The sequence below is a fragment of the Ammodytes marinus genome (genome assembly GCF_949987685.1).
Source record: "Ammodytes marinus genome assembly, chromosome: 9".
NCBI classification, from domain to species: Eukaryota; Metazoa; Chordata; class Actinopteri; order Uranoscopiformes; family Ammodytidae; genus Ammodytes; species Ammodytes marinus.
In genome coordinates this window covers 30122876-30141373 of record NC_137213.1, presented here as the reverse complement: position 1 = coordinate 30141373, position 18498 = coordinate 30122876, and the positions used below count along the sequence as shown (strand labels likewise).

Sequence of the window (18498 nt, the reverse complement as noted above, 5' to 3'; positions counted from 1 at the left end):
GTGAATTTTATTAAATCTATATAATTAATTTGTAACTCTACCTGATCCTTGATGGCCCATATATTTGAGGAGACATTTCCCCGTCTCAATGCTCCACAGCATCGCAGTGTGGTCTGTTGAAAAAAACAGAACAGAGAGACAAAGGCATTTTTAAGATATTTTTTTTTTGGCATTTTTATGCTTTTTATTGATAGTGTAGAGACAGAGTTGAAATGGGGCAGAGAGGGGAGTGACATTTACTGAAGCAACATTCCTATTACTATGAAGACACTCAACATTAAACAAAAGCATTTTTAATTATGGCGACATTCAACAGTAGTTTTAATAACACATGACTGATGTAAACAGAGGGTCTGAAGGTTAATGTAGCAGGAAATTAAACGTATTCTCAGCAAATACATTTCTGGAAAAATAGAATAAAATAAATAAATGCAGAAGTGAATGTGGCAACCAAGAACACTGATATTTAATTAAAGACAGAAACTAATTAAAATTATCATTTAACTTAGAGGTGCAGAGACTACAAGAATGACCCGCATCAGAAAATTATTCAGCCAAAAAAATAAATAATCAGTTATTCTGATTAATCATCATATCCTTCCAAACTCACATTTTAATGGGAATAAACTTTTCTTTCACAAAATATATATATTTTTCAAATGATAGTTATAATTAAAAAACATTGCAATTAATTAATCACAACTAAAAGACTAAATTAACCTTTTTGGATTAAAATCGTTCATGTTTTAAAACGTGTAGGAAGACGTTGAAAACCCTTCTGGTCTTACCCCTCTTTAAAGTGACTCATTGAAGTACATCACCATCTTCCAGTCCCACCTCAAGACTCATCTCTTCTCCTCCGCCTGGCTACCCCTAGATCACCCACCAACCCAAGCCCCATCAACTTCACATTTTCCTTTTGTTCGTTTACTGTTGTGCTCCTGTGTATAGCGCTTTGAGTGCGAGAAAAGCGCTATATAAATTAAATACATTATTATTATTATTATTATTATTATTATTATTATTATTATTATTATTATTATTATTATTATTATCATCATCATTATTATCGTTATTATTATTATTATTATTATTATTATCATCATCATTATTGTTATTATTATTATCATTATTATTATTATTATTATCATCATTATTATTATTATTATTATTATCGTTAATATTATTATTATTATTGTTGTTATTATTATTATCATTATTATTATTATTATTATTATTATTATTATCGTTAATATTATTATTATTATTGTTATTATTATTATCATTATTATCATCATCATTATTATTATTATTATTATTATTATTATTATTATTATTATTATTGTCGTTGTTATTATTATTATTATTATCATTATTATTATTATTATTATCATTATTATTAGTACATTGAAAGTACATAATTAAAGTTAATAAACATAAAGTAAATAGACATTGTTAGTGAGCTCTTTCGTACCTGCAGAGGCGGTCCCCAGCACCACTGGTTGGACCCTTGTGACGCTGAGATCCCAAATCCCGTCCCTGTGAGCCACATACTCCCTGACCAGCTGACACACGGCACGGGAGGTGGTCGCTTTGAAACTGGACACAATCTGATACAGACAACAGCAAAGTATGAGTTAAGACAGAGAGAAATCAGAGATAGCAACTCAACCGAACGAACAGGGCTCCCACACATTTTGTATCTGAAAATGGCACCGGAAACAAGTTTGCACTAGTTTGCATGGCAGCTACTGCCATCGGTGTATGAGTGTGTGTATGAATGGGTGAATGTGGTAAGAATTGTAAAGTGCTTTGGGGCTGAGAAAATCGGCTAAAAAGCGCTATATAAGTCAAGTCCATTTACCATTTACCATAACTTTGGCTCAAGACCTTTCAGCATCCACACACATTTTGTTAATATTAGGTTGAGAGAAATTACGTGTTAAAATTTAGGACTGTGATTTACTTGGCATTTCTCGGGGGAAATATACCGTAGGCCTATATTGTCTTTTTCTAAAATCACTTCTAAAACTTTATAAACTTTTTGAGCCAAATTAGTGACTTTAAAAAATGCTAAATGTCACTGAAATTGAATCCGATCAAGAAATACAAGTGCGTAACTTTTTCATACGAATGAATATCTGTTACATTCAAGCCATTATCACCAAACGAGTTGACACAGAGTTGATTAAGCCTATTATCAGTTCCACAAAACTCTCTCTGAATTTCTCAGTATGGCAGCGTTTACAAACTGTATCTTTTCCGGTGACATACAGCAAAAGTCACGCACAATAGCTTTAAATCTAATACAATAAAATCTGAAGGTTTCTAAATGTGTGTTTAAAGGCCTTCAAGTGATATAGTGAAATGCCGTTTTCAGAGGTGTGTAGGGGCCCTGTTCTGATAGAAGGTAGGGGAGCGGGTCAGCGGGTCTGTGTAGTTTGCTGGGACGAAGGGGCTTTGGGTAAAAAAACAGCATTAATCATATCAGTCCCGGAGCTCAAGAACTCTTAACAATACAGAAAGAAAATCATAATTGGTATTTGTTTTAAGACATGTTATGGTGGGGTTGACATTTATCTCCACCCATCTGATGCAACAGGTGCTTTAAAACAAACGTCCCCAATAAGCAGTTAACCCAGATATGGTATCAACAAACGCATTAAAGTGACTACGAGGAACTTTATGTTTGTGTTAATTCTAGCGCCCCCTTTGGACAAAAGCGGTAGTGTTTTTAGTACACCAGCTGTTGTTCCTGGGTGAGCGTATACCCATGACAAAGGCATTAAGAAAAACTATATAAAAATAGCATTCTTTGCACTGATGGTCTCATTTGCTGTTACATGTAATTTATGATCATCAGAGGAAAAAATTAGACTGTTTCAGAAATATTTAAAAGTTCCTTGTAGCACCTTTTAAAGAGACTACAAGGAACTTTCAGTTGTTGTTGATTCTAGCGCCCCTGTTGGTGAAAATCGGTAGTGTTTTTGCGACATTGAAAAAGGTCCCCGTAGTCACTTTTAAGCATCAATACAATGTGTTTATCAAACCAGGTTTACTCAAAAGCAAAATGCCAGTAAATAAAAGAAAAATCTAGAAGGGGAAGACGGGGGGAAAAAAATATTGAGTTAACAGGAGAAAGAGGAGAATTTGATCAGTATTAATAATAATTAATTAATAATCAGTTGTTTGTATTTGAGGTTTTTACATTAAAGATTGGGATGATACAGACGGGACCCTTCGCTCGTTTTGGAAGCAAACCACTAAATAAGTTCCAACTGAAAGGAAGCAGGAAGGAGAGCGTTAAGATTGGAATCATTCATATGAAATATAAATGTAGAACACAGAGCATAACATTCAGATTTATATCGTTAAAAATAATATTGTTTAGGTTAAGTTTTTTTTAAATTTTGAACATGTGGGGAAAATAATTTGATTATAGAGATGGAATAGAAAGATTTAAAAAAATTATAAATATTTTTTTGTGAGTGAATAACTCACCCAAACAAAGTAAATGAACCAAAACAGATCAATAATATCAACACATTTTTTTTAAATAAAATAATTTTTAAATAAAATAAAATAAAATAAAATAAAATAAAATAAAATAAAATAAAATAAAATAAAATAAAATAAAATAAAATAAAATAAAATAAAATAAAATAAAATAAAATAAAATAAAATAAAATAAAATAAAATAAAATATAAAACTAAACGGAAGAAGACGTTGATGAAAAATCCCATCGCTTAGCAACGTAGGAGCCGATATTTACTGGTTGTTAGCAAGCAGCAGTAGAGCAATAAAACCTATTAAGCAATTGTTTGCTATGAAGTTTTTGTTTTAATTATATTCAATGCAAGATGATTTTAAGTTAATGTTTGTCATATAATGAAAAAGCATTTTAACAATGTCAACATTAATCAAATGCTGATTTTGAATTTAAAAATAAGTGACACAAAGCGCCGCAAAATAAGCTTTTGACGTTAACACACACACGCACATACACACACACACACACACACACACACTTAACAGCTCCTACACGTCAGTGACGTCTCTGTAGTCCATAAAACCAGCATGTGAAACGCCAAATCAAAATGGTCGCTAAATCAAAAACCAAGAAGTTGCAACTGAAATATATTTTAAAAGCCTGTTAGTGAGATAGTAAAAAAAATTGTGTTTTATCTTTTTCTCTCACACATGAACTGATATAAAAAAAATCTCCATCTCCTACATTTGAATGACCAATTCTCTCGGGGAAGTAGCGTCCACCCCTGGCCTGGGCTGTTCATGCATAGTGGATATACAGAGAGGGGGGTAAGAGAGGGGGGTAAGGAGGGAAAAGCCTGTTACATACTTCACGAGAAGAAAAGAACAAACTTCTCGGTGACAGAGCTGCGAGAAGTTCTTTCTGGTCTGGACATTTCATACTTCACGAGAACTCAAGTGCAAAACTCCTCACCGCGGCACACGTCACTCGCTGTTACCATAGTAGCACCAGCTGATTGATTTTCCTCATTGACTTCAGACTGACCAAATCACACAATAGTTCTCGGACGAAAAGCTGCGAGAAGAAAGTTCGGCCCGGACGATCCCTGAGTTCCAATCCCCATACTTCCCTACTATTTAGTATGCCAGAAAAAGATTTAGGTTGTCCCACTACATGCACGTCAATTGTAGTATGCTGAAAAAACATAAATGCCCCACTAACTCCGATAGCATTTTGGAGTATTCGTCTTTATTCTTGACATTTCTAGACATAAAGAAAGAAAAATCTTCCTTATCTGATTTTTTTTCTCTCTCCTGTCTGTGGCCATAAAACTCTTCTGTACTTTAGTATGTAGTGTAGTAAAAAGAAAAAGTATGTGATTTGGAACGCAGGGCATGTGTCGAGAACAATACTGCGAGAACAGCTGAACAAGAGCTGCGAGAAGAAAATGTACGTAATTTTCTTCTCGCAGCTCTGTCAGTGAAAACGTTGTTCTTTGTTCTTGCGGAGTATGTAACAGCCTTTAGAAGGGTAAGGGAGTGGGAGTGGGGGGCGGGGGGGAGGGGTTAGATCAATAAGTTACCCAGGAGTCTCCCCACAACTCCCAGCTCGTTACACTGAAGTTGCGGGATCCTACTCGCGCATGGCAAGAGTTTGAACGTGGCTACCAGCGGAGGAAAAAAGGTGAAACAGACAGAACAGCAAAGATCTTCTATTTAACATTCACGTGATGGTTACACTGACTAGAAAACAATGGAGCTGATTTACCATCAACTATGCTTTACTATGTGTGTGTGTGTGTGTGTGTGTGTGTGTGTGTGTTCAGATGTACTGTCTTTATCGAAGTAAAGCCTATTTAAGTTTACTTAAATAAAACCAATACATATGAACACACACACACAGACACAGACACACACACACGCTAGCAGACTTCAACACACAATACACACACGACAATAACATAAGACATCTCTGTATAATTATCAGATTGTTTACCTTGCTGGTTGAAGCCTTGTATGTCGTCTTCAGTTTCTGTGACAGCTGGCTGGTGCTGTGACTCGCTGTGGATAGTCAGAAATAAGAAACATATAAACAGTAGAAATAAATAATATACTTTTAAATATGTACAGCCGAAAACTGCAAATAGATCATAATAAACCCTGGGGTTGCAAAGAGAGTAAATAGAGAGTCTCACATTTCGTTTTCAAAGCTCCTTTGGCCAAATCTGCTCCTTCGAAAGTCTGTCCATCTCCGGTCAAACGGTCGTTCAGCGTTTCGATTTCTCTGCGTACTGAGAGTAAAAAAAAATCCATCAGAAAAATTACTTAAAGCAACGCACTTCACTTCATTCTAATCTAAGAAAGTCAATTAATCGTTGAATAAAAAGAAAACATGGCTGGATTTTAATATATTTTAATATCGGGCCCGGGCCCTGCAGCAGACCCGGGTTCGAATCCCGTCCAGGTCAGTTCTCAGTAAAGCAAAAAAAAATAAAAAATACATAAAAAAAAATAAAAAAATAAAAAAAATCTTGCTCTTTAATGTCAAAATCTAAAATATCTCTCTGAATTATTTGTGATTACATAATGTGTTGTTTAAAATGAGTAATATGTTTCTAGCCCTGCAGCATGCTATCTATGTATAATAGCCTAGCTGGATGAGGAGATCAGGGAGTAAAATTTGTTTTTCTTTACAATTACAATGACAGTGCCCTTAAGCAAGGCACTCAGAGAGAGTTTGTTCCTTTCCATATGCTCAGTGGATAAATACAGAAGACTGACTTGTAAAGAGACGCCTTGAGCCATACTGGGAATACTGGGAACACTGGGAATACTGGGAGACCAGTTAAAACCAATAAAATATCCCTTGTGGTGCCCCCCATAAAGTCTCAGTCCTTTTCACAGCAGACCCATGTTAGAATCCAGCCCGGGTCGTTCTCTGCATGTCATTCCCCTCTCTGACACAATTCATCTCTTTCTCTACACAACTGTCTAATAAAAAGTAAAATGCACAAAAAATTATTATAAAAAATAAATTAAAAAAGCACACACACACACACACACACACACACACGCACACACACACACACACGCACACACACACACGTCTTTCATGATGACTCACGTTCCAGGTTTTCTATGTAGAGGTTTTCAAACTCCCTCTCGATCTGACTGAACAGATCCACCAGATTGCTCCTCAGAGACAGAGGCAGTTTGGAATCCTACAGGGAGAGAGAAAAGTTAAAATAAATTAACATTTTATTATGTTAAAGGTGCTCCGAGGAACTTTCAGTGCGTGTTCATTCTAGCGCCCCCCTTTGGACAAAAGTGGTAGTGTTTTTACTACGCCAGCTGTTGTTCCTATACACTCATGGGCAGTGGCGGCTCCTGACAATAATCTCAGGGGGGGCAATTGTTGCCATGATGGGAAATATGACCCAAAATTAACCTAAATCAGATAGCATATGACAATGTCATATTGCATTTAACTGTTTGTTTTTCCTGTTCATCTGGCATAACCACTCTGGCAACATTAGACAAGCATTGCACTGTACAGTATTTTTGGAAATTAAGTTAGTTAATTTCTTGAATAAAATTATTTTAGCTCTAAAATGATTTAATTATCCGGCTGTGGCCATCACAGATAACTTGTCATCTACCAGTGTGCTCCTCAGATAGGCTTCCTTTAAAAGTTAGGAGACAAAAATGGATGCTGGCATAGCATGTGCAACATTAACAGTGCTAATCATCACATTGGTTTGGGTTACTACTGTCTACAGCACTTGGTAGGCGGGTTTATGTCGGACGGTGAAAGCAGCTGTCAGCTAAACGACGATCAACAGCTGATCGCCGTTCAATAGCCGATCAGCTGTTGAACGGCGCTGGCTCGTATATGCAGATTGATGTTTAATGTTTGTTTTACCTTTTCTGAGAGATGATGCATAGGGGTGACACCCAAAGTTATCCATGCGGTCTCTGTGCTGCCATCAGGATGGATAAAAAGCCAGTATACAGTCCATATCATCATGCAGCGGCAGCAGGACAGAGCGTTAGCGCATTAGCATCCTGCTAGCCTCGTTAGCCGTTCAAACGAGCCCCGTGAAAATCCGCGTTTATAAGATCCCCCAATCCATCTTGGTAGATACTTGCTTGATGGTTACATTTTGTCTGGGAAAGACCTAGTCCGAGTCCGATCAAGTAAGTAGCTTGCCAGCGTAGCCTGAGTTGATATAAAGTTGTGTTGGTCTTGAATATGACCGCTCTGGGCTGCATACTGGACATGTGACTGTATCAGTCACTGTAATTGGTTTATTGTTTACTGTACGTATGACGACAACACGTTAGGGCGAGCACCCCTGGAACCCATAGAGATTGCATTGCGAGGCTTGCAGTTTGAAAAAAAAAAGTTTTACATTGATGTCTATGAGAGCGCTGGGGGCGATTTTCAACCAGCCCGACATCGCCCCAGAGTGACGGTACAGAGCACAGACGCTGATTGTACAATGATATTCAGACTTAGATGCAGGTAAAAACTGTATTGAAATCATGAATTATGATTAATACAAAAAAAAAAAAAAACATTATTATTCATTATTATATTTTCGTTTTTTGCTGATATGGCTCAAGGAGGGCGGCGCCCTATCGCCCTCTATGGGCGAGCCGCCACTGCTCATGGGTTTACAGTACATAAAGTCAGCTCACAATATGCTCAATATAGCTAACCGTACATAAGTAATTTATTTCGTTTAATAAATGAAATTCTCATTCATTTAAACCCATTCAAAAAATATTGAGAGATTGAAAATACTTCTTTTTCTTTTAAACATTATGAATGCATTCAATTTGACTGGGCTGTAACAGTAGTGGGCCAAGTTTCCTCAAAGCTTTTTGTCCAGTCACGATAAATCAGCTCAGAGTGTAGAGTCGCTCTTTGTACCCAAGTTTAGTAGACTCTGCATAAAACACTCTATAAGTGAAGTGAAGTGTCTTTCCGGGGGGCTGAATTTCTGCTTCCAGTGTTGAAAATAAAACATTGTGAGCGCCTATTTTGGTTGGTCCTTCGATCGTTCTGTTACTTCAACATCATGGGTTGCAATATGCTTTATCTTAAAAAACATACTAGTCAGATTTCTAACCTTTATTTATACAGGTAAATCCCATTGAGTCCGAAGACTCTTTTGCAAGGGAGACCTGTTCCCATTTACACGTTACCATTCACACACAAATTCATACACCGATAGCAGGCTAACTATCGACATTCACACGAGGCAAGGTGGGTGAAGTGTCTTGTCCAAGGACACAACAACCATGACACAGGTGGCAAGGCGGGGATCGAACCTCCAACCCTTTGATCATCGGCCGACCCGCTCTACCAACTGAGCCACAGATTTACTTCCAACTTTAATTTCATTGTATCATAAATACATTTCTCATTCATTTAAACCCATTCAGAATAAATATTGAGACAAAAAATAAATAATAATAATTATAAGTGAGTCATATGTATTCAAATTGAATGGGCCATTACAGTAGTGGCCTGGGGCATGTTAAATTTTCCCATGTGTGACATCACTCATGGTAAAATGTAGGGTTAGGATTAACAGGACAGCTGGGCCAAGGGAAGACTGAGGGAAGACTGAGGGAAGAAAAACCTCATTCATTATATTATAATAGTGATGTTATAATGATAGAACGCCGGTTCCATATGGGTGAAGTATTCCTTTAAAGCTTTTTGTCCAGTCACGATGCATCAGCTCAGAGTGCAGAGTCGCTCCTTGTACCAAAGTGAAGTGAACTAAGACACACTCTCTCTCTTTCTGGGGCTGAATTTCAGCTTGCAGCGATATATTTGCTAAAGAAATCAGTCAAGTGTGCACTTTGCATTCAGAGGCTGATGCTGCAGCAGAAAGGTTAATGCCACAGTGCAACACAGCACAATAACTGCTACACACACACACACACACACACACACACACACACACACACACACACACACACACACACACACACACACACACACACACACACACACACACACACACACACACACACACACACACACACACACACACACACACACACACACACACACACACACACACACTTTAAATAGAAAACACAACACTTCTTCTAAACACTAACAAAACCCAAACTACGTCACAACCTACCGTACTAAAAGCTATAACTCTAAAGACTACTGAGATTGAACTATTAACTATTTTGGGGAGTTCAGGTTTCACACTACTGCCTGAAACACGGAGCGCTGACAGACACCTTCACATCTTACCTCCTCTCTCATGAAGGACTCCAGGTTTTCAGAAGACTGAGATGAAGTGAAATATCTCAGTTAGAAACAAAATGGCTCCTTTAAACCTGCAGTGTGTAGAATTTTGGGTTTTATTTCCTAGCAGATTTTGTAGAAAGTAATTATAATATCCATAAGTACATTTAATTTAGTGCATAATAGCTGAATTTATTTTTTTGGAATTATTATTTTTTCTCTTAGAAAGGGTCTCATATATGTCCATATTTCTGCATATTTTGGACCAAGGCCTAGTGCCGCCATCTTGAAAGTGTCATAGTTGGAATGTCATCAGGTGCATTGTTTAGAAATTAGAATTGTTCTTGTCCTTGAAGGCCACTGTAGCTTCTGTTATTATTCAAAAGGGGTGGGGTTACCCAGGGAGTGTTGCATTCTAGAACTTTGTAGAACTTTCTTGATGAGGTTATATTACACACTGCACCTTTAATGTTTAATGTGGGAGGGAATTTTGCGATCTCTGGGGGAGCCATTTCAACTCAACCTTGTTCTGACAGGTTGAGTTGAAATGAATGTGAGTTGAATTTGTGTGTTGGACTGCTGTTTGTCTATTGATGTTATTTTCTACCTCGTACTGCTTTTTATAGTATTTATTCAAATGATTTTTTACTGCGAACTGGAACTGTAAACTAAATTGCCCTTCTTGGGATAAATAAAGCTTTTTCTGATTCTGATTTTCTGATTCATACAATGACTTTTGTGATGGATTTTTGCCATTTTATTTGGAGGGTAATTTTTATTTTTTAGGGGTGATTTTTCTGGTTTTATTTCTGTTTTTTTGTTTTTTGTTTGATGTTCTGTATGTTGTTGTGATGGTGTAGGTGTTTGTTTGTTTGTTTGTTTGTGTGTGTTGTGAAAAAAAGGAAGAACCTCAATATGTCATGGTCTGTCTTTGTCTTAGGTTGCGTTCCGAATCGCATACTCTTTCTTTTTTCTATTCTACATACTACATCCGACGATAAAAAGAATCTAGTTAGGATGCAGTAGACATACTATTGGGACATACTTTTCTCTCTTATTTCATCATAACATTGCGCCTTGATCTTGCCTCTTGCTTTTATATCCGTCGCATCCCCGTTTGTTTTCATAACATGGACCTATAGGCTTCGTCGATGTTACGTCACTTCACGTGCGCACTGGATTGTGGGTCAGAATCGCCCAAATAGGATGCACTTTTCAACACTAACAATCTTGGCCGCATGAAGTAGACCATCCGGGTATTCTAACCATCCTAAATCTGGCCACAAGAATCGGGACATCCTAAATCTTTTTTCTACATACTATATAGTAGAAAGTATGCGATTCGGAACGCAACCTGAGTCTTGTTTTGGTGTTTCCTGTTTTATTTTGGTACGTCTGTCTTGTTCCTCCCCCATGTCCTGTCAAGTTTCCCTCCTGTTTGATTACTGCTCCCTTCCCTAATGCGTTTCACCTGTCCCTCGTTGTCTACCCTGTCTTGTGTGTGTGTGTATATAACTCCCAGTGTTTCTTTGTTCCCTGTCCGAGCATTGTACCTGTTGGTGAGTCTGTCCTGTGTATGTTCTGTGTTTCCTGTTCTCCTGGACTTTTTTTTGCCTGTTGGCCTTTTTGTTACATTTTTGGACAATAAATAATCTTCTAGTTTAACTTTCTGCATCTGGGTCCTACTTGCCTGCCTGTCTGCCACTTACCGTAACACAATAAATATATTATGAAAAAAAAAAAATTTAATATGGGCTTGACACCATTCTGTGATAGGATACATCGAGGTATTACTGTTCATTTTGTATTTGTTTGGAAAATATTGTATGTATGTCAATTCTTTTGGTGGTAGGATGGCCTAGCCTAGAGGAAAAAGGGGACCGACCACTAGTAGTAACCATGAGGTCTCTGGTTCCTCCTCCCAGTAACCATGAGGTCTCTGGTTCCTTCCTCCCAGTAACCATGAGGTCTCTGGTTCCTCCTCCCAGTAACCATGAGGTCTCTGGTTGGATCCCCGGCACCGGACAGGAGGGTGTTAGTAGTAAAACTAGTGGTGGCGTGGCTGCTATTACATCTACGGTGCCCAAGTTTAAACAATGTCTTTAGAAACCTGTTAAGTAGAGTACGCCATGTTGGTTGTTTATTTTATTTTGTCTTTTATTTGTATTTTTACTTTTTCAGTTGTGTGGTTGTGTTCTTAAAAAAAAAAAAAAAGGTATTTTAAAAAAAAATTAGCCTTCTACATATCTATAAAAATAAATCATTAATTTGAACCGGTAGTGAATGTTTTACCATAAGTCTACCATGGGAAAATCAGTACAATAGGTAATTGGCTTCATTCCTTAAATCAGGTTAAAGGGCCTTTTTTCACGGCTGACATTTTGGCTTTTCAGGGCAGGAGACTAACAATATTAACCCTGTGTTACGGTCATGTGTCAAGTGTCAGCCCAAGCAGCTCAACGATGTTCTAGACAGGGGACGAGAGAAGCTAAAAGCATACTAAAAGCCCTCCTAACGTCCTCCCTCCTACATACTCAACATGTACAGTATATACTGCATACTAAAAGCCCTACTAACGTCCTCCCTCCTACATACTCAACATGTATATACTACATACTAAAAGCCCTACTAACGTCCTCCCTCCTACATACTCAACATGTATATACTACATACTAAAAGCCCTACTAACGTCCTCCCTCCTACATACTCAACATGTATATCCTACATACTAAAAGCCCTACTAACGTCCTCCCTCCTACATACTCAACATGTACAGTATATACTGCATACTAAAAGCCCTACTTACGTCCTCCCTCCTACATACTCAACATGTATATACTGAATACTGTCTACTTAACCATCCATTGTGAATGCGAGGTTCGTCGGACAGTTTACACTGAAAGGAATACTTCACCCATACGGAACCAGCGTTCTATCATTATAAAATAACTATTGTAATATAATGAATGAGGTTTTTCTTCCCTCAGTCTTCCCTTGGCCCAGCTGTCCTGTTAATTCTAACCCTTACTGTGATGTCACAAGAAGGAAACTGTAGGGTTAGACAGTGAGACCATAAAACACTCTTTATGCCTTTTCTCAGGCTAAGATGATCCGATTTAAATTTTTTTTGCACATTCCGGGAAGTAAGTACTCATCCGGGCATTTCTCGCCTACACAAACTCACATAAACAACCACAACATACTCAAATTGATGTCAAAATTAGTATGAGTAGGACGTTAGTAGGGCTTTTAGTATGAGTAGGACGTTAGTAGGGCTTTTAGTATGAGTAGGACGTTAGTAGGGCTTTTAGTATGAGTAGGACTTTAGTAGGGCTTTTAGTATGAGTAGGACGTTAGTAGGGCTTTTAGTATGAGTAGGACGTTAGTAGGGCTTTTAGTATGAGTAGGACGTTAGTAGGGCTTTTAGTATGAGTAGGACGTTAGTAGGGCTTTTAGTATGAGTAGGACGTTAGTAGGGCTTTTAGTATGAGTAGGACATTAGTAGGGCTTTTCGAACACTCGCCCAAGATGGTGGTGAAAATATGAATGTTAGTTAGCCGATGTAAAAAAGCAGGAAGCACCGACTCTAAAATGATTAGACTACTATTCATTTAAACCAAGTTAAGGCAAGGCAAGGCAAGTTTATTTCTATAGCACAATTCAAACACAAGGCCACTCAAAGTGCTTTACAGGGGCAAGATTAAAATACATAAAACACATTAGAAGACATTTAAAAGCGAACGAAAAGAAGTAAAACATTTAAATAAAATAAAAAGTACAGGTTAAAATGGAAACAGAAAAGTCTTCAGACTCGATTTAAAAGAGCTGAGAGTTGCAGCAGACCTTAAAATGACCTCACAGTAACCCTGCTGTGAGGGTGGCATGTTATGGCTAGCAACAATATGAACCAACCTAATTGGCTTATTCGGGCTTACAACAGCTAGCTAGCTTATTGTGACGGACAGGAGTATAGGTTTAAAGAAGCAGCAGTAAGTTCAGGCTGGTCATTCTAGTGTGTGTGTGTGTGTGTGTGTGTGTGTGTGTGTGTGTGTGTGTGTGTGTGTGTGTGTGTGTGTGTGTGTGTGTGTGTGTGTGTGTGTGTGTGTGTGTGTGTGTGTGAGAGAGAGAGAGAGAGAGAGAGAGAGAGAGAGAGAGAGAGAGAGAGAGAGAGAGAGAGAGAGAGAGAGAGAGAGAGAGAGAGAGAGAGAGAGAGAGAGAGAGAGTCTGTCTGTCTCTTACCTGTCCCTCTATGTCTCTGTAGCCCCGCTCTCTCCTGCTCTGTGCTGTTGGTGTGTGTATGTGAGTGAGTGAGTGTGTCAGTGCGTGTGTGTACCCTGTATAAGTGTCTAAATGTCTCCAGTGTACGTCTGTCTGTCTGTCCGTCCGTCCGTCCGTCTGTCAGCCTGCCTACCTGTGTGTCTGTCTGTCTGTCTGTCTGTCTGTCTGTCTGTCTGTCTGTCTGTCTGTCTGTCTGTCTGCCTCTTACCTGTCCCTCTATGTCTCTCTGTAGCCCCGCTCTCTCCTGCTCTGTGCTGTTGGTGTGTGTATGTGAGTGAGTGTGTGTGTGTGTGTATCAGTGTGTGTGTGTATCAGTGTGTGTGTGTGCATGTGTGTGTGTGTATGTGAGTGAGTGTGTGTGTGTATCAGTGTGTGTGTGTGTGTGTGTGTGTGTGTGTTGTATAACCTTACCTGTCCCTCTATGTCTCTCTGTAGCCCCGCCCTCTCCTGCTCCGTGCTGTTTGTTCTGTGTGTCTGTCTGTCCCTCTATGTCTCTCTGCAGGCCCATATGTGTATAAATGTCTCCAGTGTGTGTGTGTACCCCCTGTATATGTGTCTAAATGTCTCCAGTGTGTGTGTGTGTGTGTGTGTGTGTGTGTGTGTGTGTGTGTGTGTGTGTGTGTATCAGTGTGTGTTTAGTTACCTGTCCCTCTATGTCTCTCTGTAGCCCCGCCCTCTCCTGCTCCGTGCTGTTTGTTCGCCTGATGGACAGGCTGTGACTCTTCCTCTTCTGTTTGGCCTGCCGAGCCGCGCTGCTGCCGCTCTCCACCGGCATCTCTGCACCCTACGATGGTGTTACTGCGGTCTGCAAGGGGAAAACACAATCAATCCTTAGTCACACACACACACACACGTCTGCTGGCATCTCTACACCCTACGATGGTGTTACTGTGGTCTGCAAGGGGAAAACACAATCAATCCTTAGTCACACACACACATACACACACACACACACACACACACACACACACACATTATTAAGACACACACGCAGAGACACACACACACACAAACACACGTCTGCTAGTACGTCTCTACACACTATGATGGTGTTACTGTGGTCTGCAAGAAAAACAACTAAATCAGTCCTTACTATGCTGATTTAAACACACACACACACACACACAGACAGACAGACAGACAGACAGACACACAGACACAAACACACATTATTATTAAGACACACGCATTCAAACACACACACACACTCTCTCTCTCTCCCTCTCTCTCACACACACACACACACACACACACACACACACACACACACACACACACACACACACACACACACACACACACACACACACACACACGTCTGCTGGCATCACTACAACCTACGATGTGATACTGTGGTCTGGAAGGAGGAAACACAATCACTCTTTACTATGCTGATTTGAATAACACACACACACACACACACACACACACACACACACACACACACACACACACACACACACACACACACACACACACACACACACACACACACACACACACACACACACACACACACACACACACACACACACACACACACACACACACACACACACACACACACACACACACACACACACACACACACACACACACACACACACACTGATTTGGACTACATAAATCATAATGTAGCAAGTGAAGACATTTAAGCCTTATATGTCCGGCATCACTACGACCTACAGTCTGGAAAGGGGGAAACACAATCACTCTTTACTATGCTGATGATTTAAACACTGTCTGAAAGGGAAAACAGACAGACAGACAGACAGACACACAGACAGACACACAGACAGACAGACACACACACACACACACACACACACACAGTTCGGATATGTAGCCGATAGTGAGGAGATATTAACTGATTTGGACTACATTGTACATCACTGACTCCTCCTTTAAACCTGCAGTGTGTAGAATTTTGGGTTTTATTTCCTAGCAGATTTTGTAGAAAGTAATTATAATATCCATAAGTACATTTAATTTAGTGCATAATAGCTGAAAAAAATAATTTTAATTATTTTTTTTCCCCTTAGAAAGGATCTCATATATGTGCATATTTCTGCATATTTTGGACCAATGCCTAGTGCCGCCATCTTGAAAGTGTCATAGTTGGAATGTCATCAGGTGCACTGTTTAAAATTTAGAATTGTTCTTGTCCTTGAAGGCCACTGTAGCTTCTGTTATTATTCTAAAGGGTTGGGGTTACCCAGGGAGCGTTGCATTCTAGAACTTTGTAGAACTTTCTTGATGATGTCATATTACACACTGCACCTTTAAACACTGTCTGAAAAGGGAAGCATCCAGGCTGGTCTCTTAATTTTTCCAGAGCTTTATTTTATTTTATTTTTTTATTATTTTTATTATGTATAGCCTTTCCATATTTGACAAATCTGTCATTTCTGCCAGCCAGGTTTTATAAGTAGTCACATCCTCATTTATAGCTCCTCATTAGGTTAGAACAGTTTGAAATAACTATGACATGTTGTATTGTCCTACTAGTGTAAGTGGGTCAGAGTGGAAATATGTCAAGTGGTTGCCTCCTAAGATTAATATGCAAGGGTTCAGGGGGGATATCACACACACACACACACACACACACACACACACACACACAGACAGACAGACACTCTCTCACACACACACACACACACACACACACACACACACACACACACACACACACACACACACACACACTTAAAAAACACTTGAAAATATCAGACCAGGGAGAAAGCAAGAAGAGGTGACCCGCAGTGCACTCCTCTGCTGATTTACATTTTGAGCAGCAGCACAGTATACACACACACACACACACACACACACACACACACACACACACACACACACACACACACACACACACACACACACACACACACACACACACACAGACAGACAGACAGCTGACAGACACTCACACACACACAGACAGCTGACAGACACACACACACACACACACACACACACACACACACACACACACACACACACACACACACACACACACACACACACACACACACACACACACACACACACACACACACACACACACACACACCGTGAGGAGAAATGTACTGATTATAACAACAGACATTCTCGTCTGGAATCACTGACTCCACCTTTAAGTGTTTGCTCATATGACAGTTATAATGCCAACACATAAGCCTGCTCCAGCTGCCACATATCTGCGCCCTTGGGTTGACATAATAAATCTATCATAATGTCGCCAGTGAAGATATTCAAGCCTTACGTCTGTCTGTCTGTCTCTTGAATATAGATAGCGCTATGCAATGTTTACATAGATAGATAGACAGTTGTTTATTTATTTGCCACACGCCTTGGCTAAAAATAAACGTCACTTTGACCTAAAGATGAGAAGGCAATAATAATACAATTTTTTTTAAATCTATGTGTTGTGGTACATTAACAGGAAAATGGCGAAGAAATAAAGACTAAATACAATCCTCTATTTGTCCCTGAATGTTTAAATTTGCATTAAATCCAGCAGAGACAATGTAATTCTTGTTGTTAGTTGTTACATCGCATCGTTATAAGCTTTAAAGCCAAGCAGTTGAACCAAGCGCTACCGTTATCCCCCATATTAGCCGAGGCAGGCTAGCTAACACAGGCTAGCGCTGATACAAATGCACAAATATCTCGGAAAATACAACTTACCAGGAAAGGTCAAGGAGTATAGGAGGTTTAATCCGGGGTGTTGTGAGGAGATGTCGCCCTTTGTAACATTGTCTGCGATGTGGGAAGGAGCGGCGCAGGCTTTTATCCTGAATCTGCGTTTGACAGTTGACGAGAGATAGATAAAGAAGCTAATCCGGTCCCCTTTCAAAGTAAAAGCACAACTATGTCATAAGCTTGATATGAAACTATATATGTATTTTAAGATATTTTTTTGGCATTTTTATGCTTTATTGATAGTGTAGAGACAGAGTTGAAATGGGGCAGAGAGGGGAGTGACATGCAGAGAACGACCGCGGGCTGGAATCGAACTCGGGTCCGCTGCTGGCCGAGGCCCATGGGGGGAGGGGGGGGACGCCCTACCAACTGAGCTAAGGGCGCCCCCTCAAATAACTCGTTTTATCCTTTTACCATGCATGTATATTTGACCTATGACTAGCTGAAAATGCTACTGAAATGCTAAGATTGTTGAAATCCAAATATGGTCGTGTCTGAAAGCTTCCCCCGATTGTTTTCCAAGGCAAGGCATAAAACACATTAGAAGACATTTAAAAGCGAATGAAAAGAAGTAAAACATTTAAATTAAATTAAAAGTACAGGTTTAAATGGAAACAGAAAAGTCTTCAGACTCGATTTAAAAGAACTGAGGGTTGCAGCAGACCTCAAGTTTTCTGGGAGTTTGTTCCAGATATTTGGTGCATAAAAACTAAAAGCTGCTTCTCCTCGTTTCCAAGATAACCTTTTT

At 39.2% G+C, this 18498-nt stretch overlaps 1 protein-coding gene across 1 annotated transcript in view; it reads right to left on the bottom strand.

The window, feature by feature from the left end:
* Window positions 1-17794, bottom strand: part of LOC307255854 (WD repeat-containing protein 37) — a gene marked incomplete at its 3' end in the record, with an annotated part of 23292 nt that extends 5498 nt beyond the window's left edge. Inside the window, exons 1-7 of the mRNA XM_080034660.1 lie at window positions 17736-17794; window positions 14692-14853; window positions 6615-6711; window positions 5686-5781; window positions 5487-5551; window positions 1475-1610; window positions 42-113 (exon numbers count right to left, since the gene is read on the bottom strand). Coding sequence (XP_079890786.1) covers window positions 42-113; window positions 1475-1610; window positions 5487-5551; window positions 5686-5781; window positions 6615-6711; window positions 14692-14823 — 598 coding nt within the window. The 5' untranslated portion in view covers window positions 14824-14853; window positions 17736-17794. The remainder of the gene's footprint in view (window positions 1-41; window positions 114-1474; window positions 1611-5486; window positions 5552-5685; window positions 5782-6614; window positions 6712-14691; window positions 14854-17735) is intronic.
* Window positions 17795-18498: the final 704 nt, after the last annotated feature.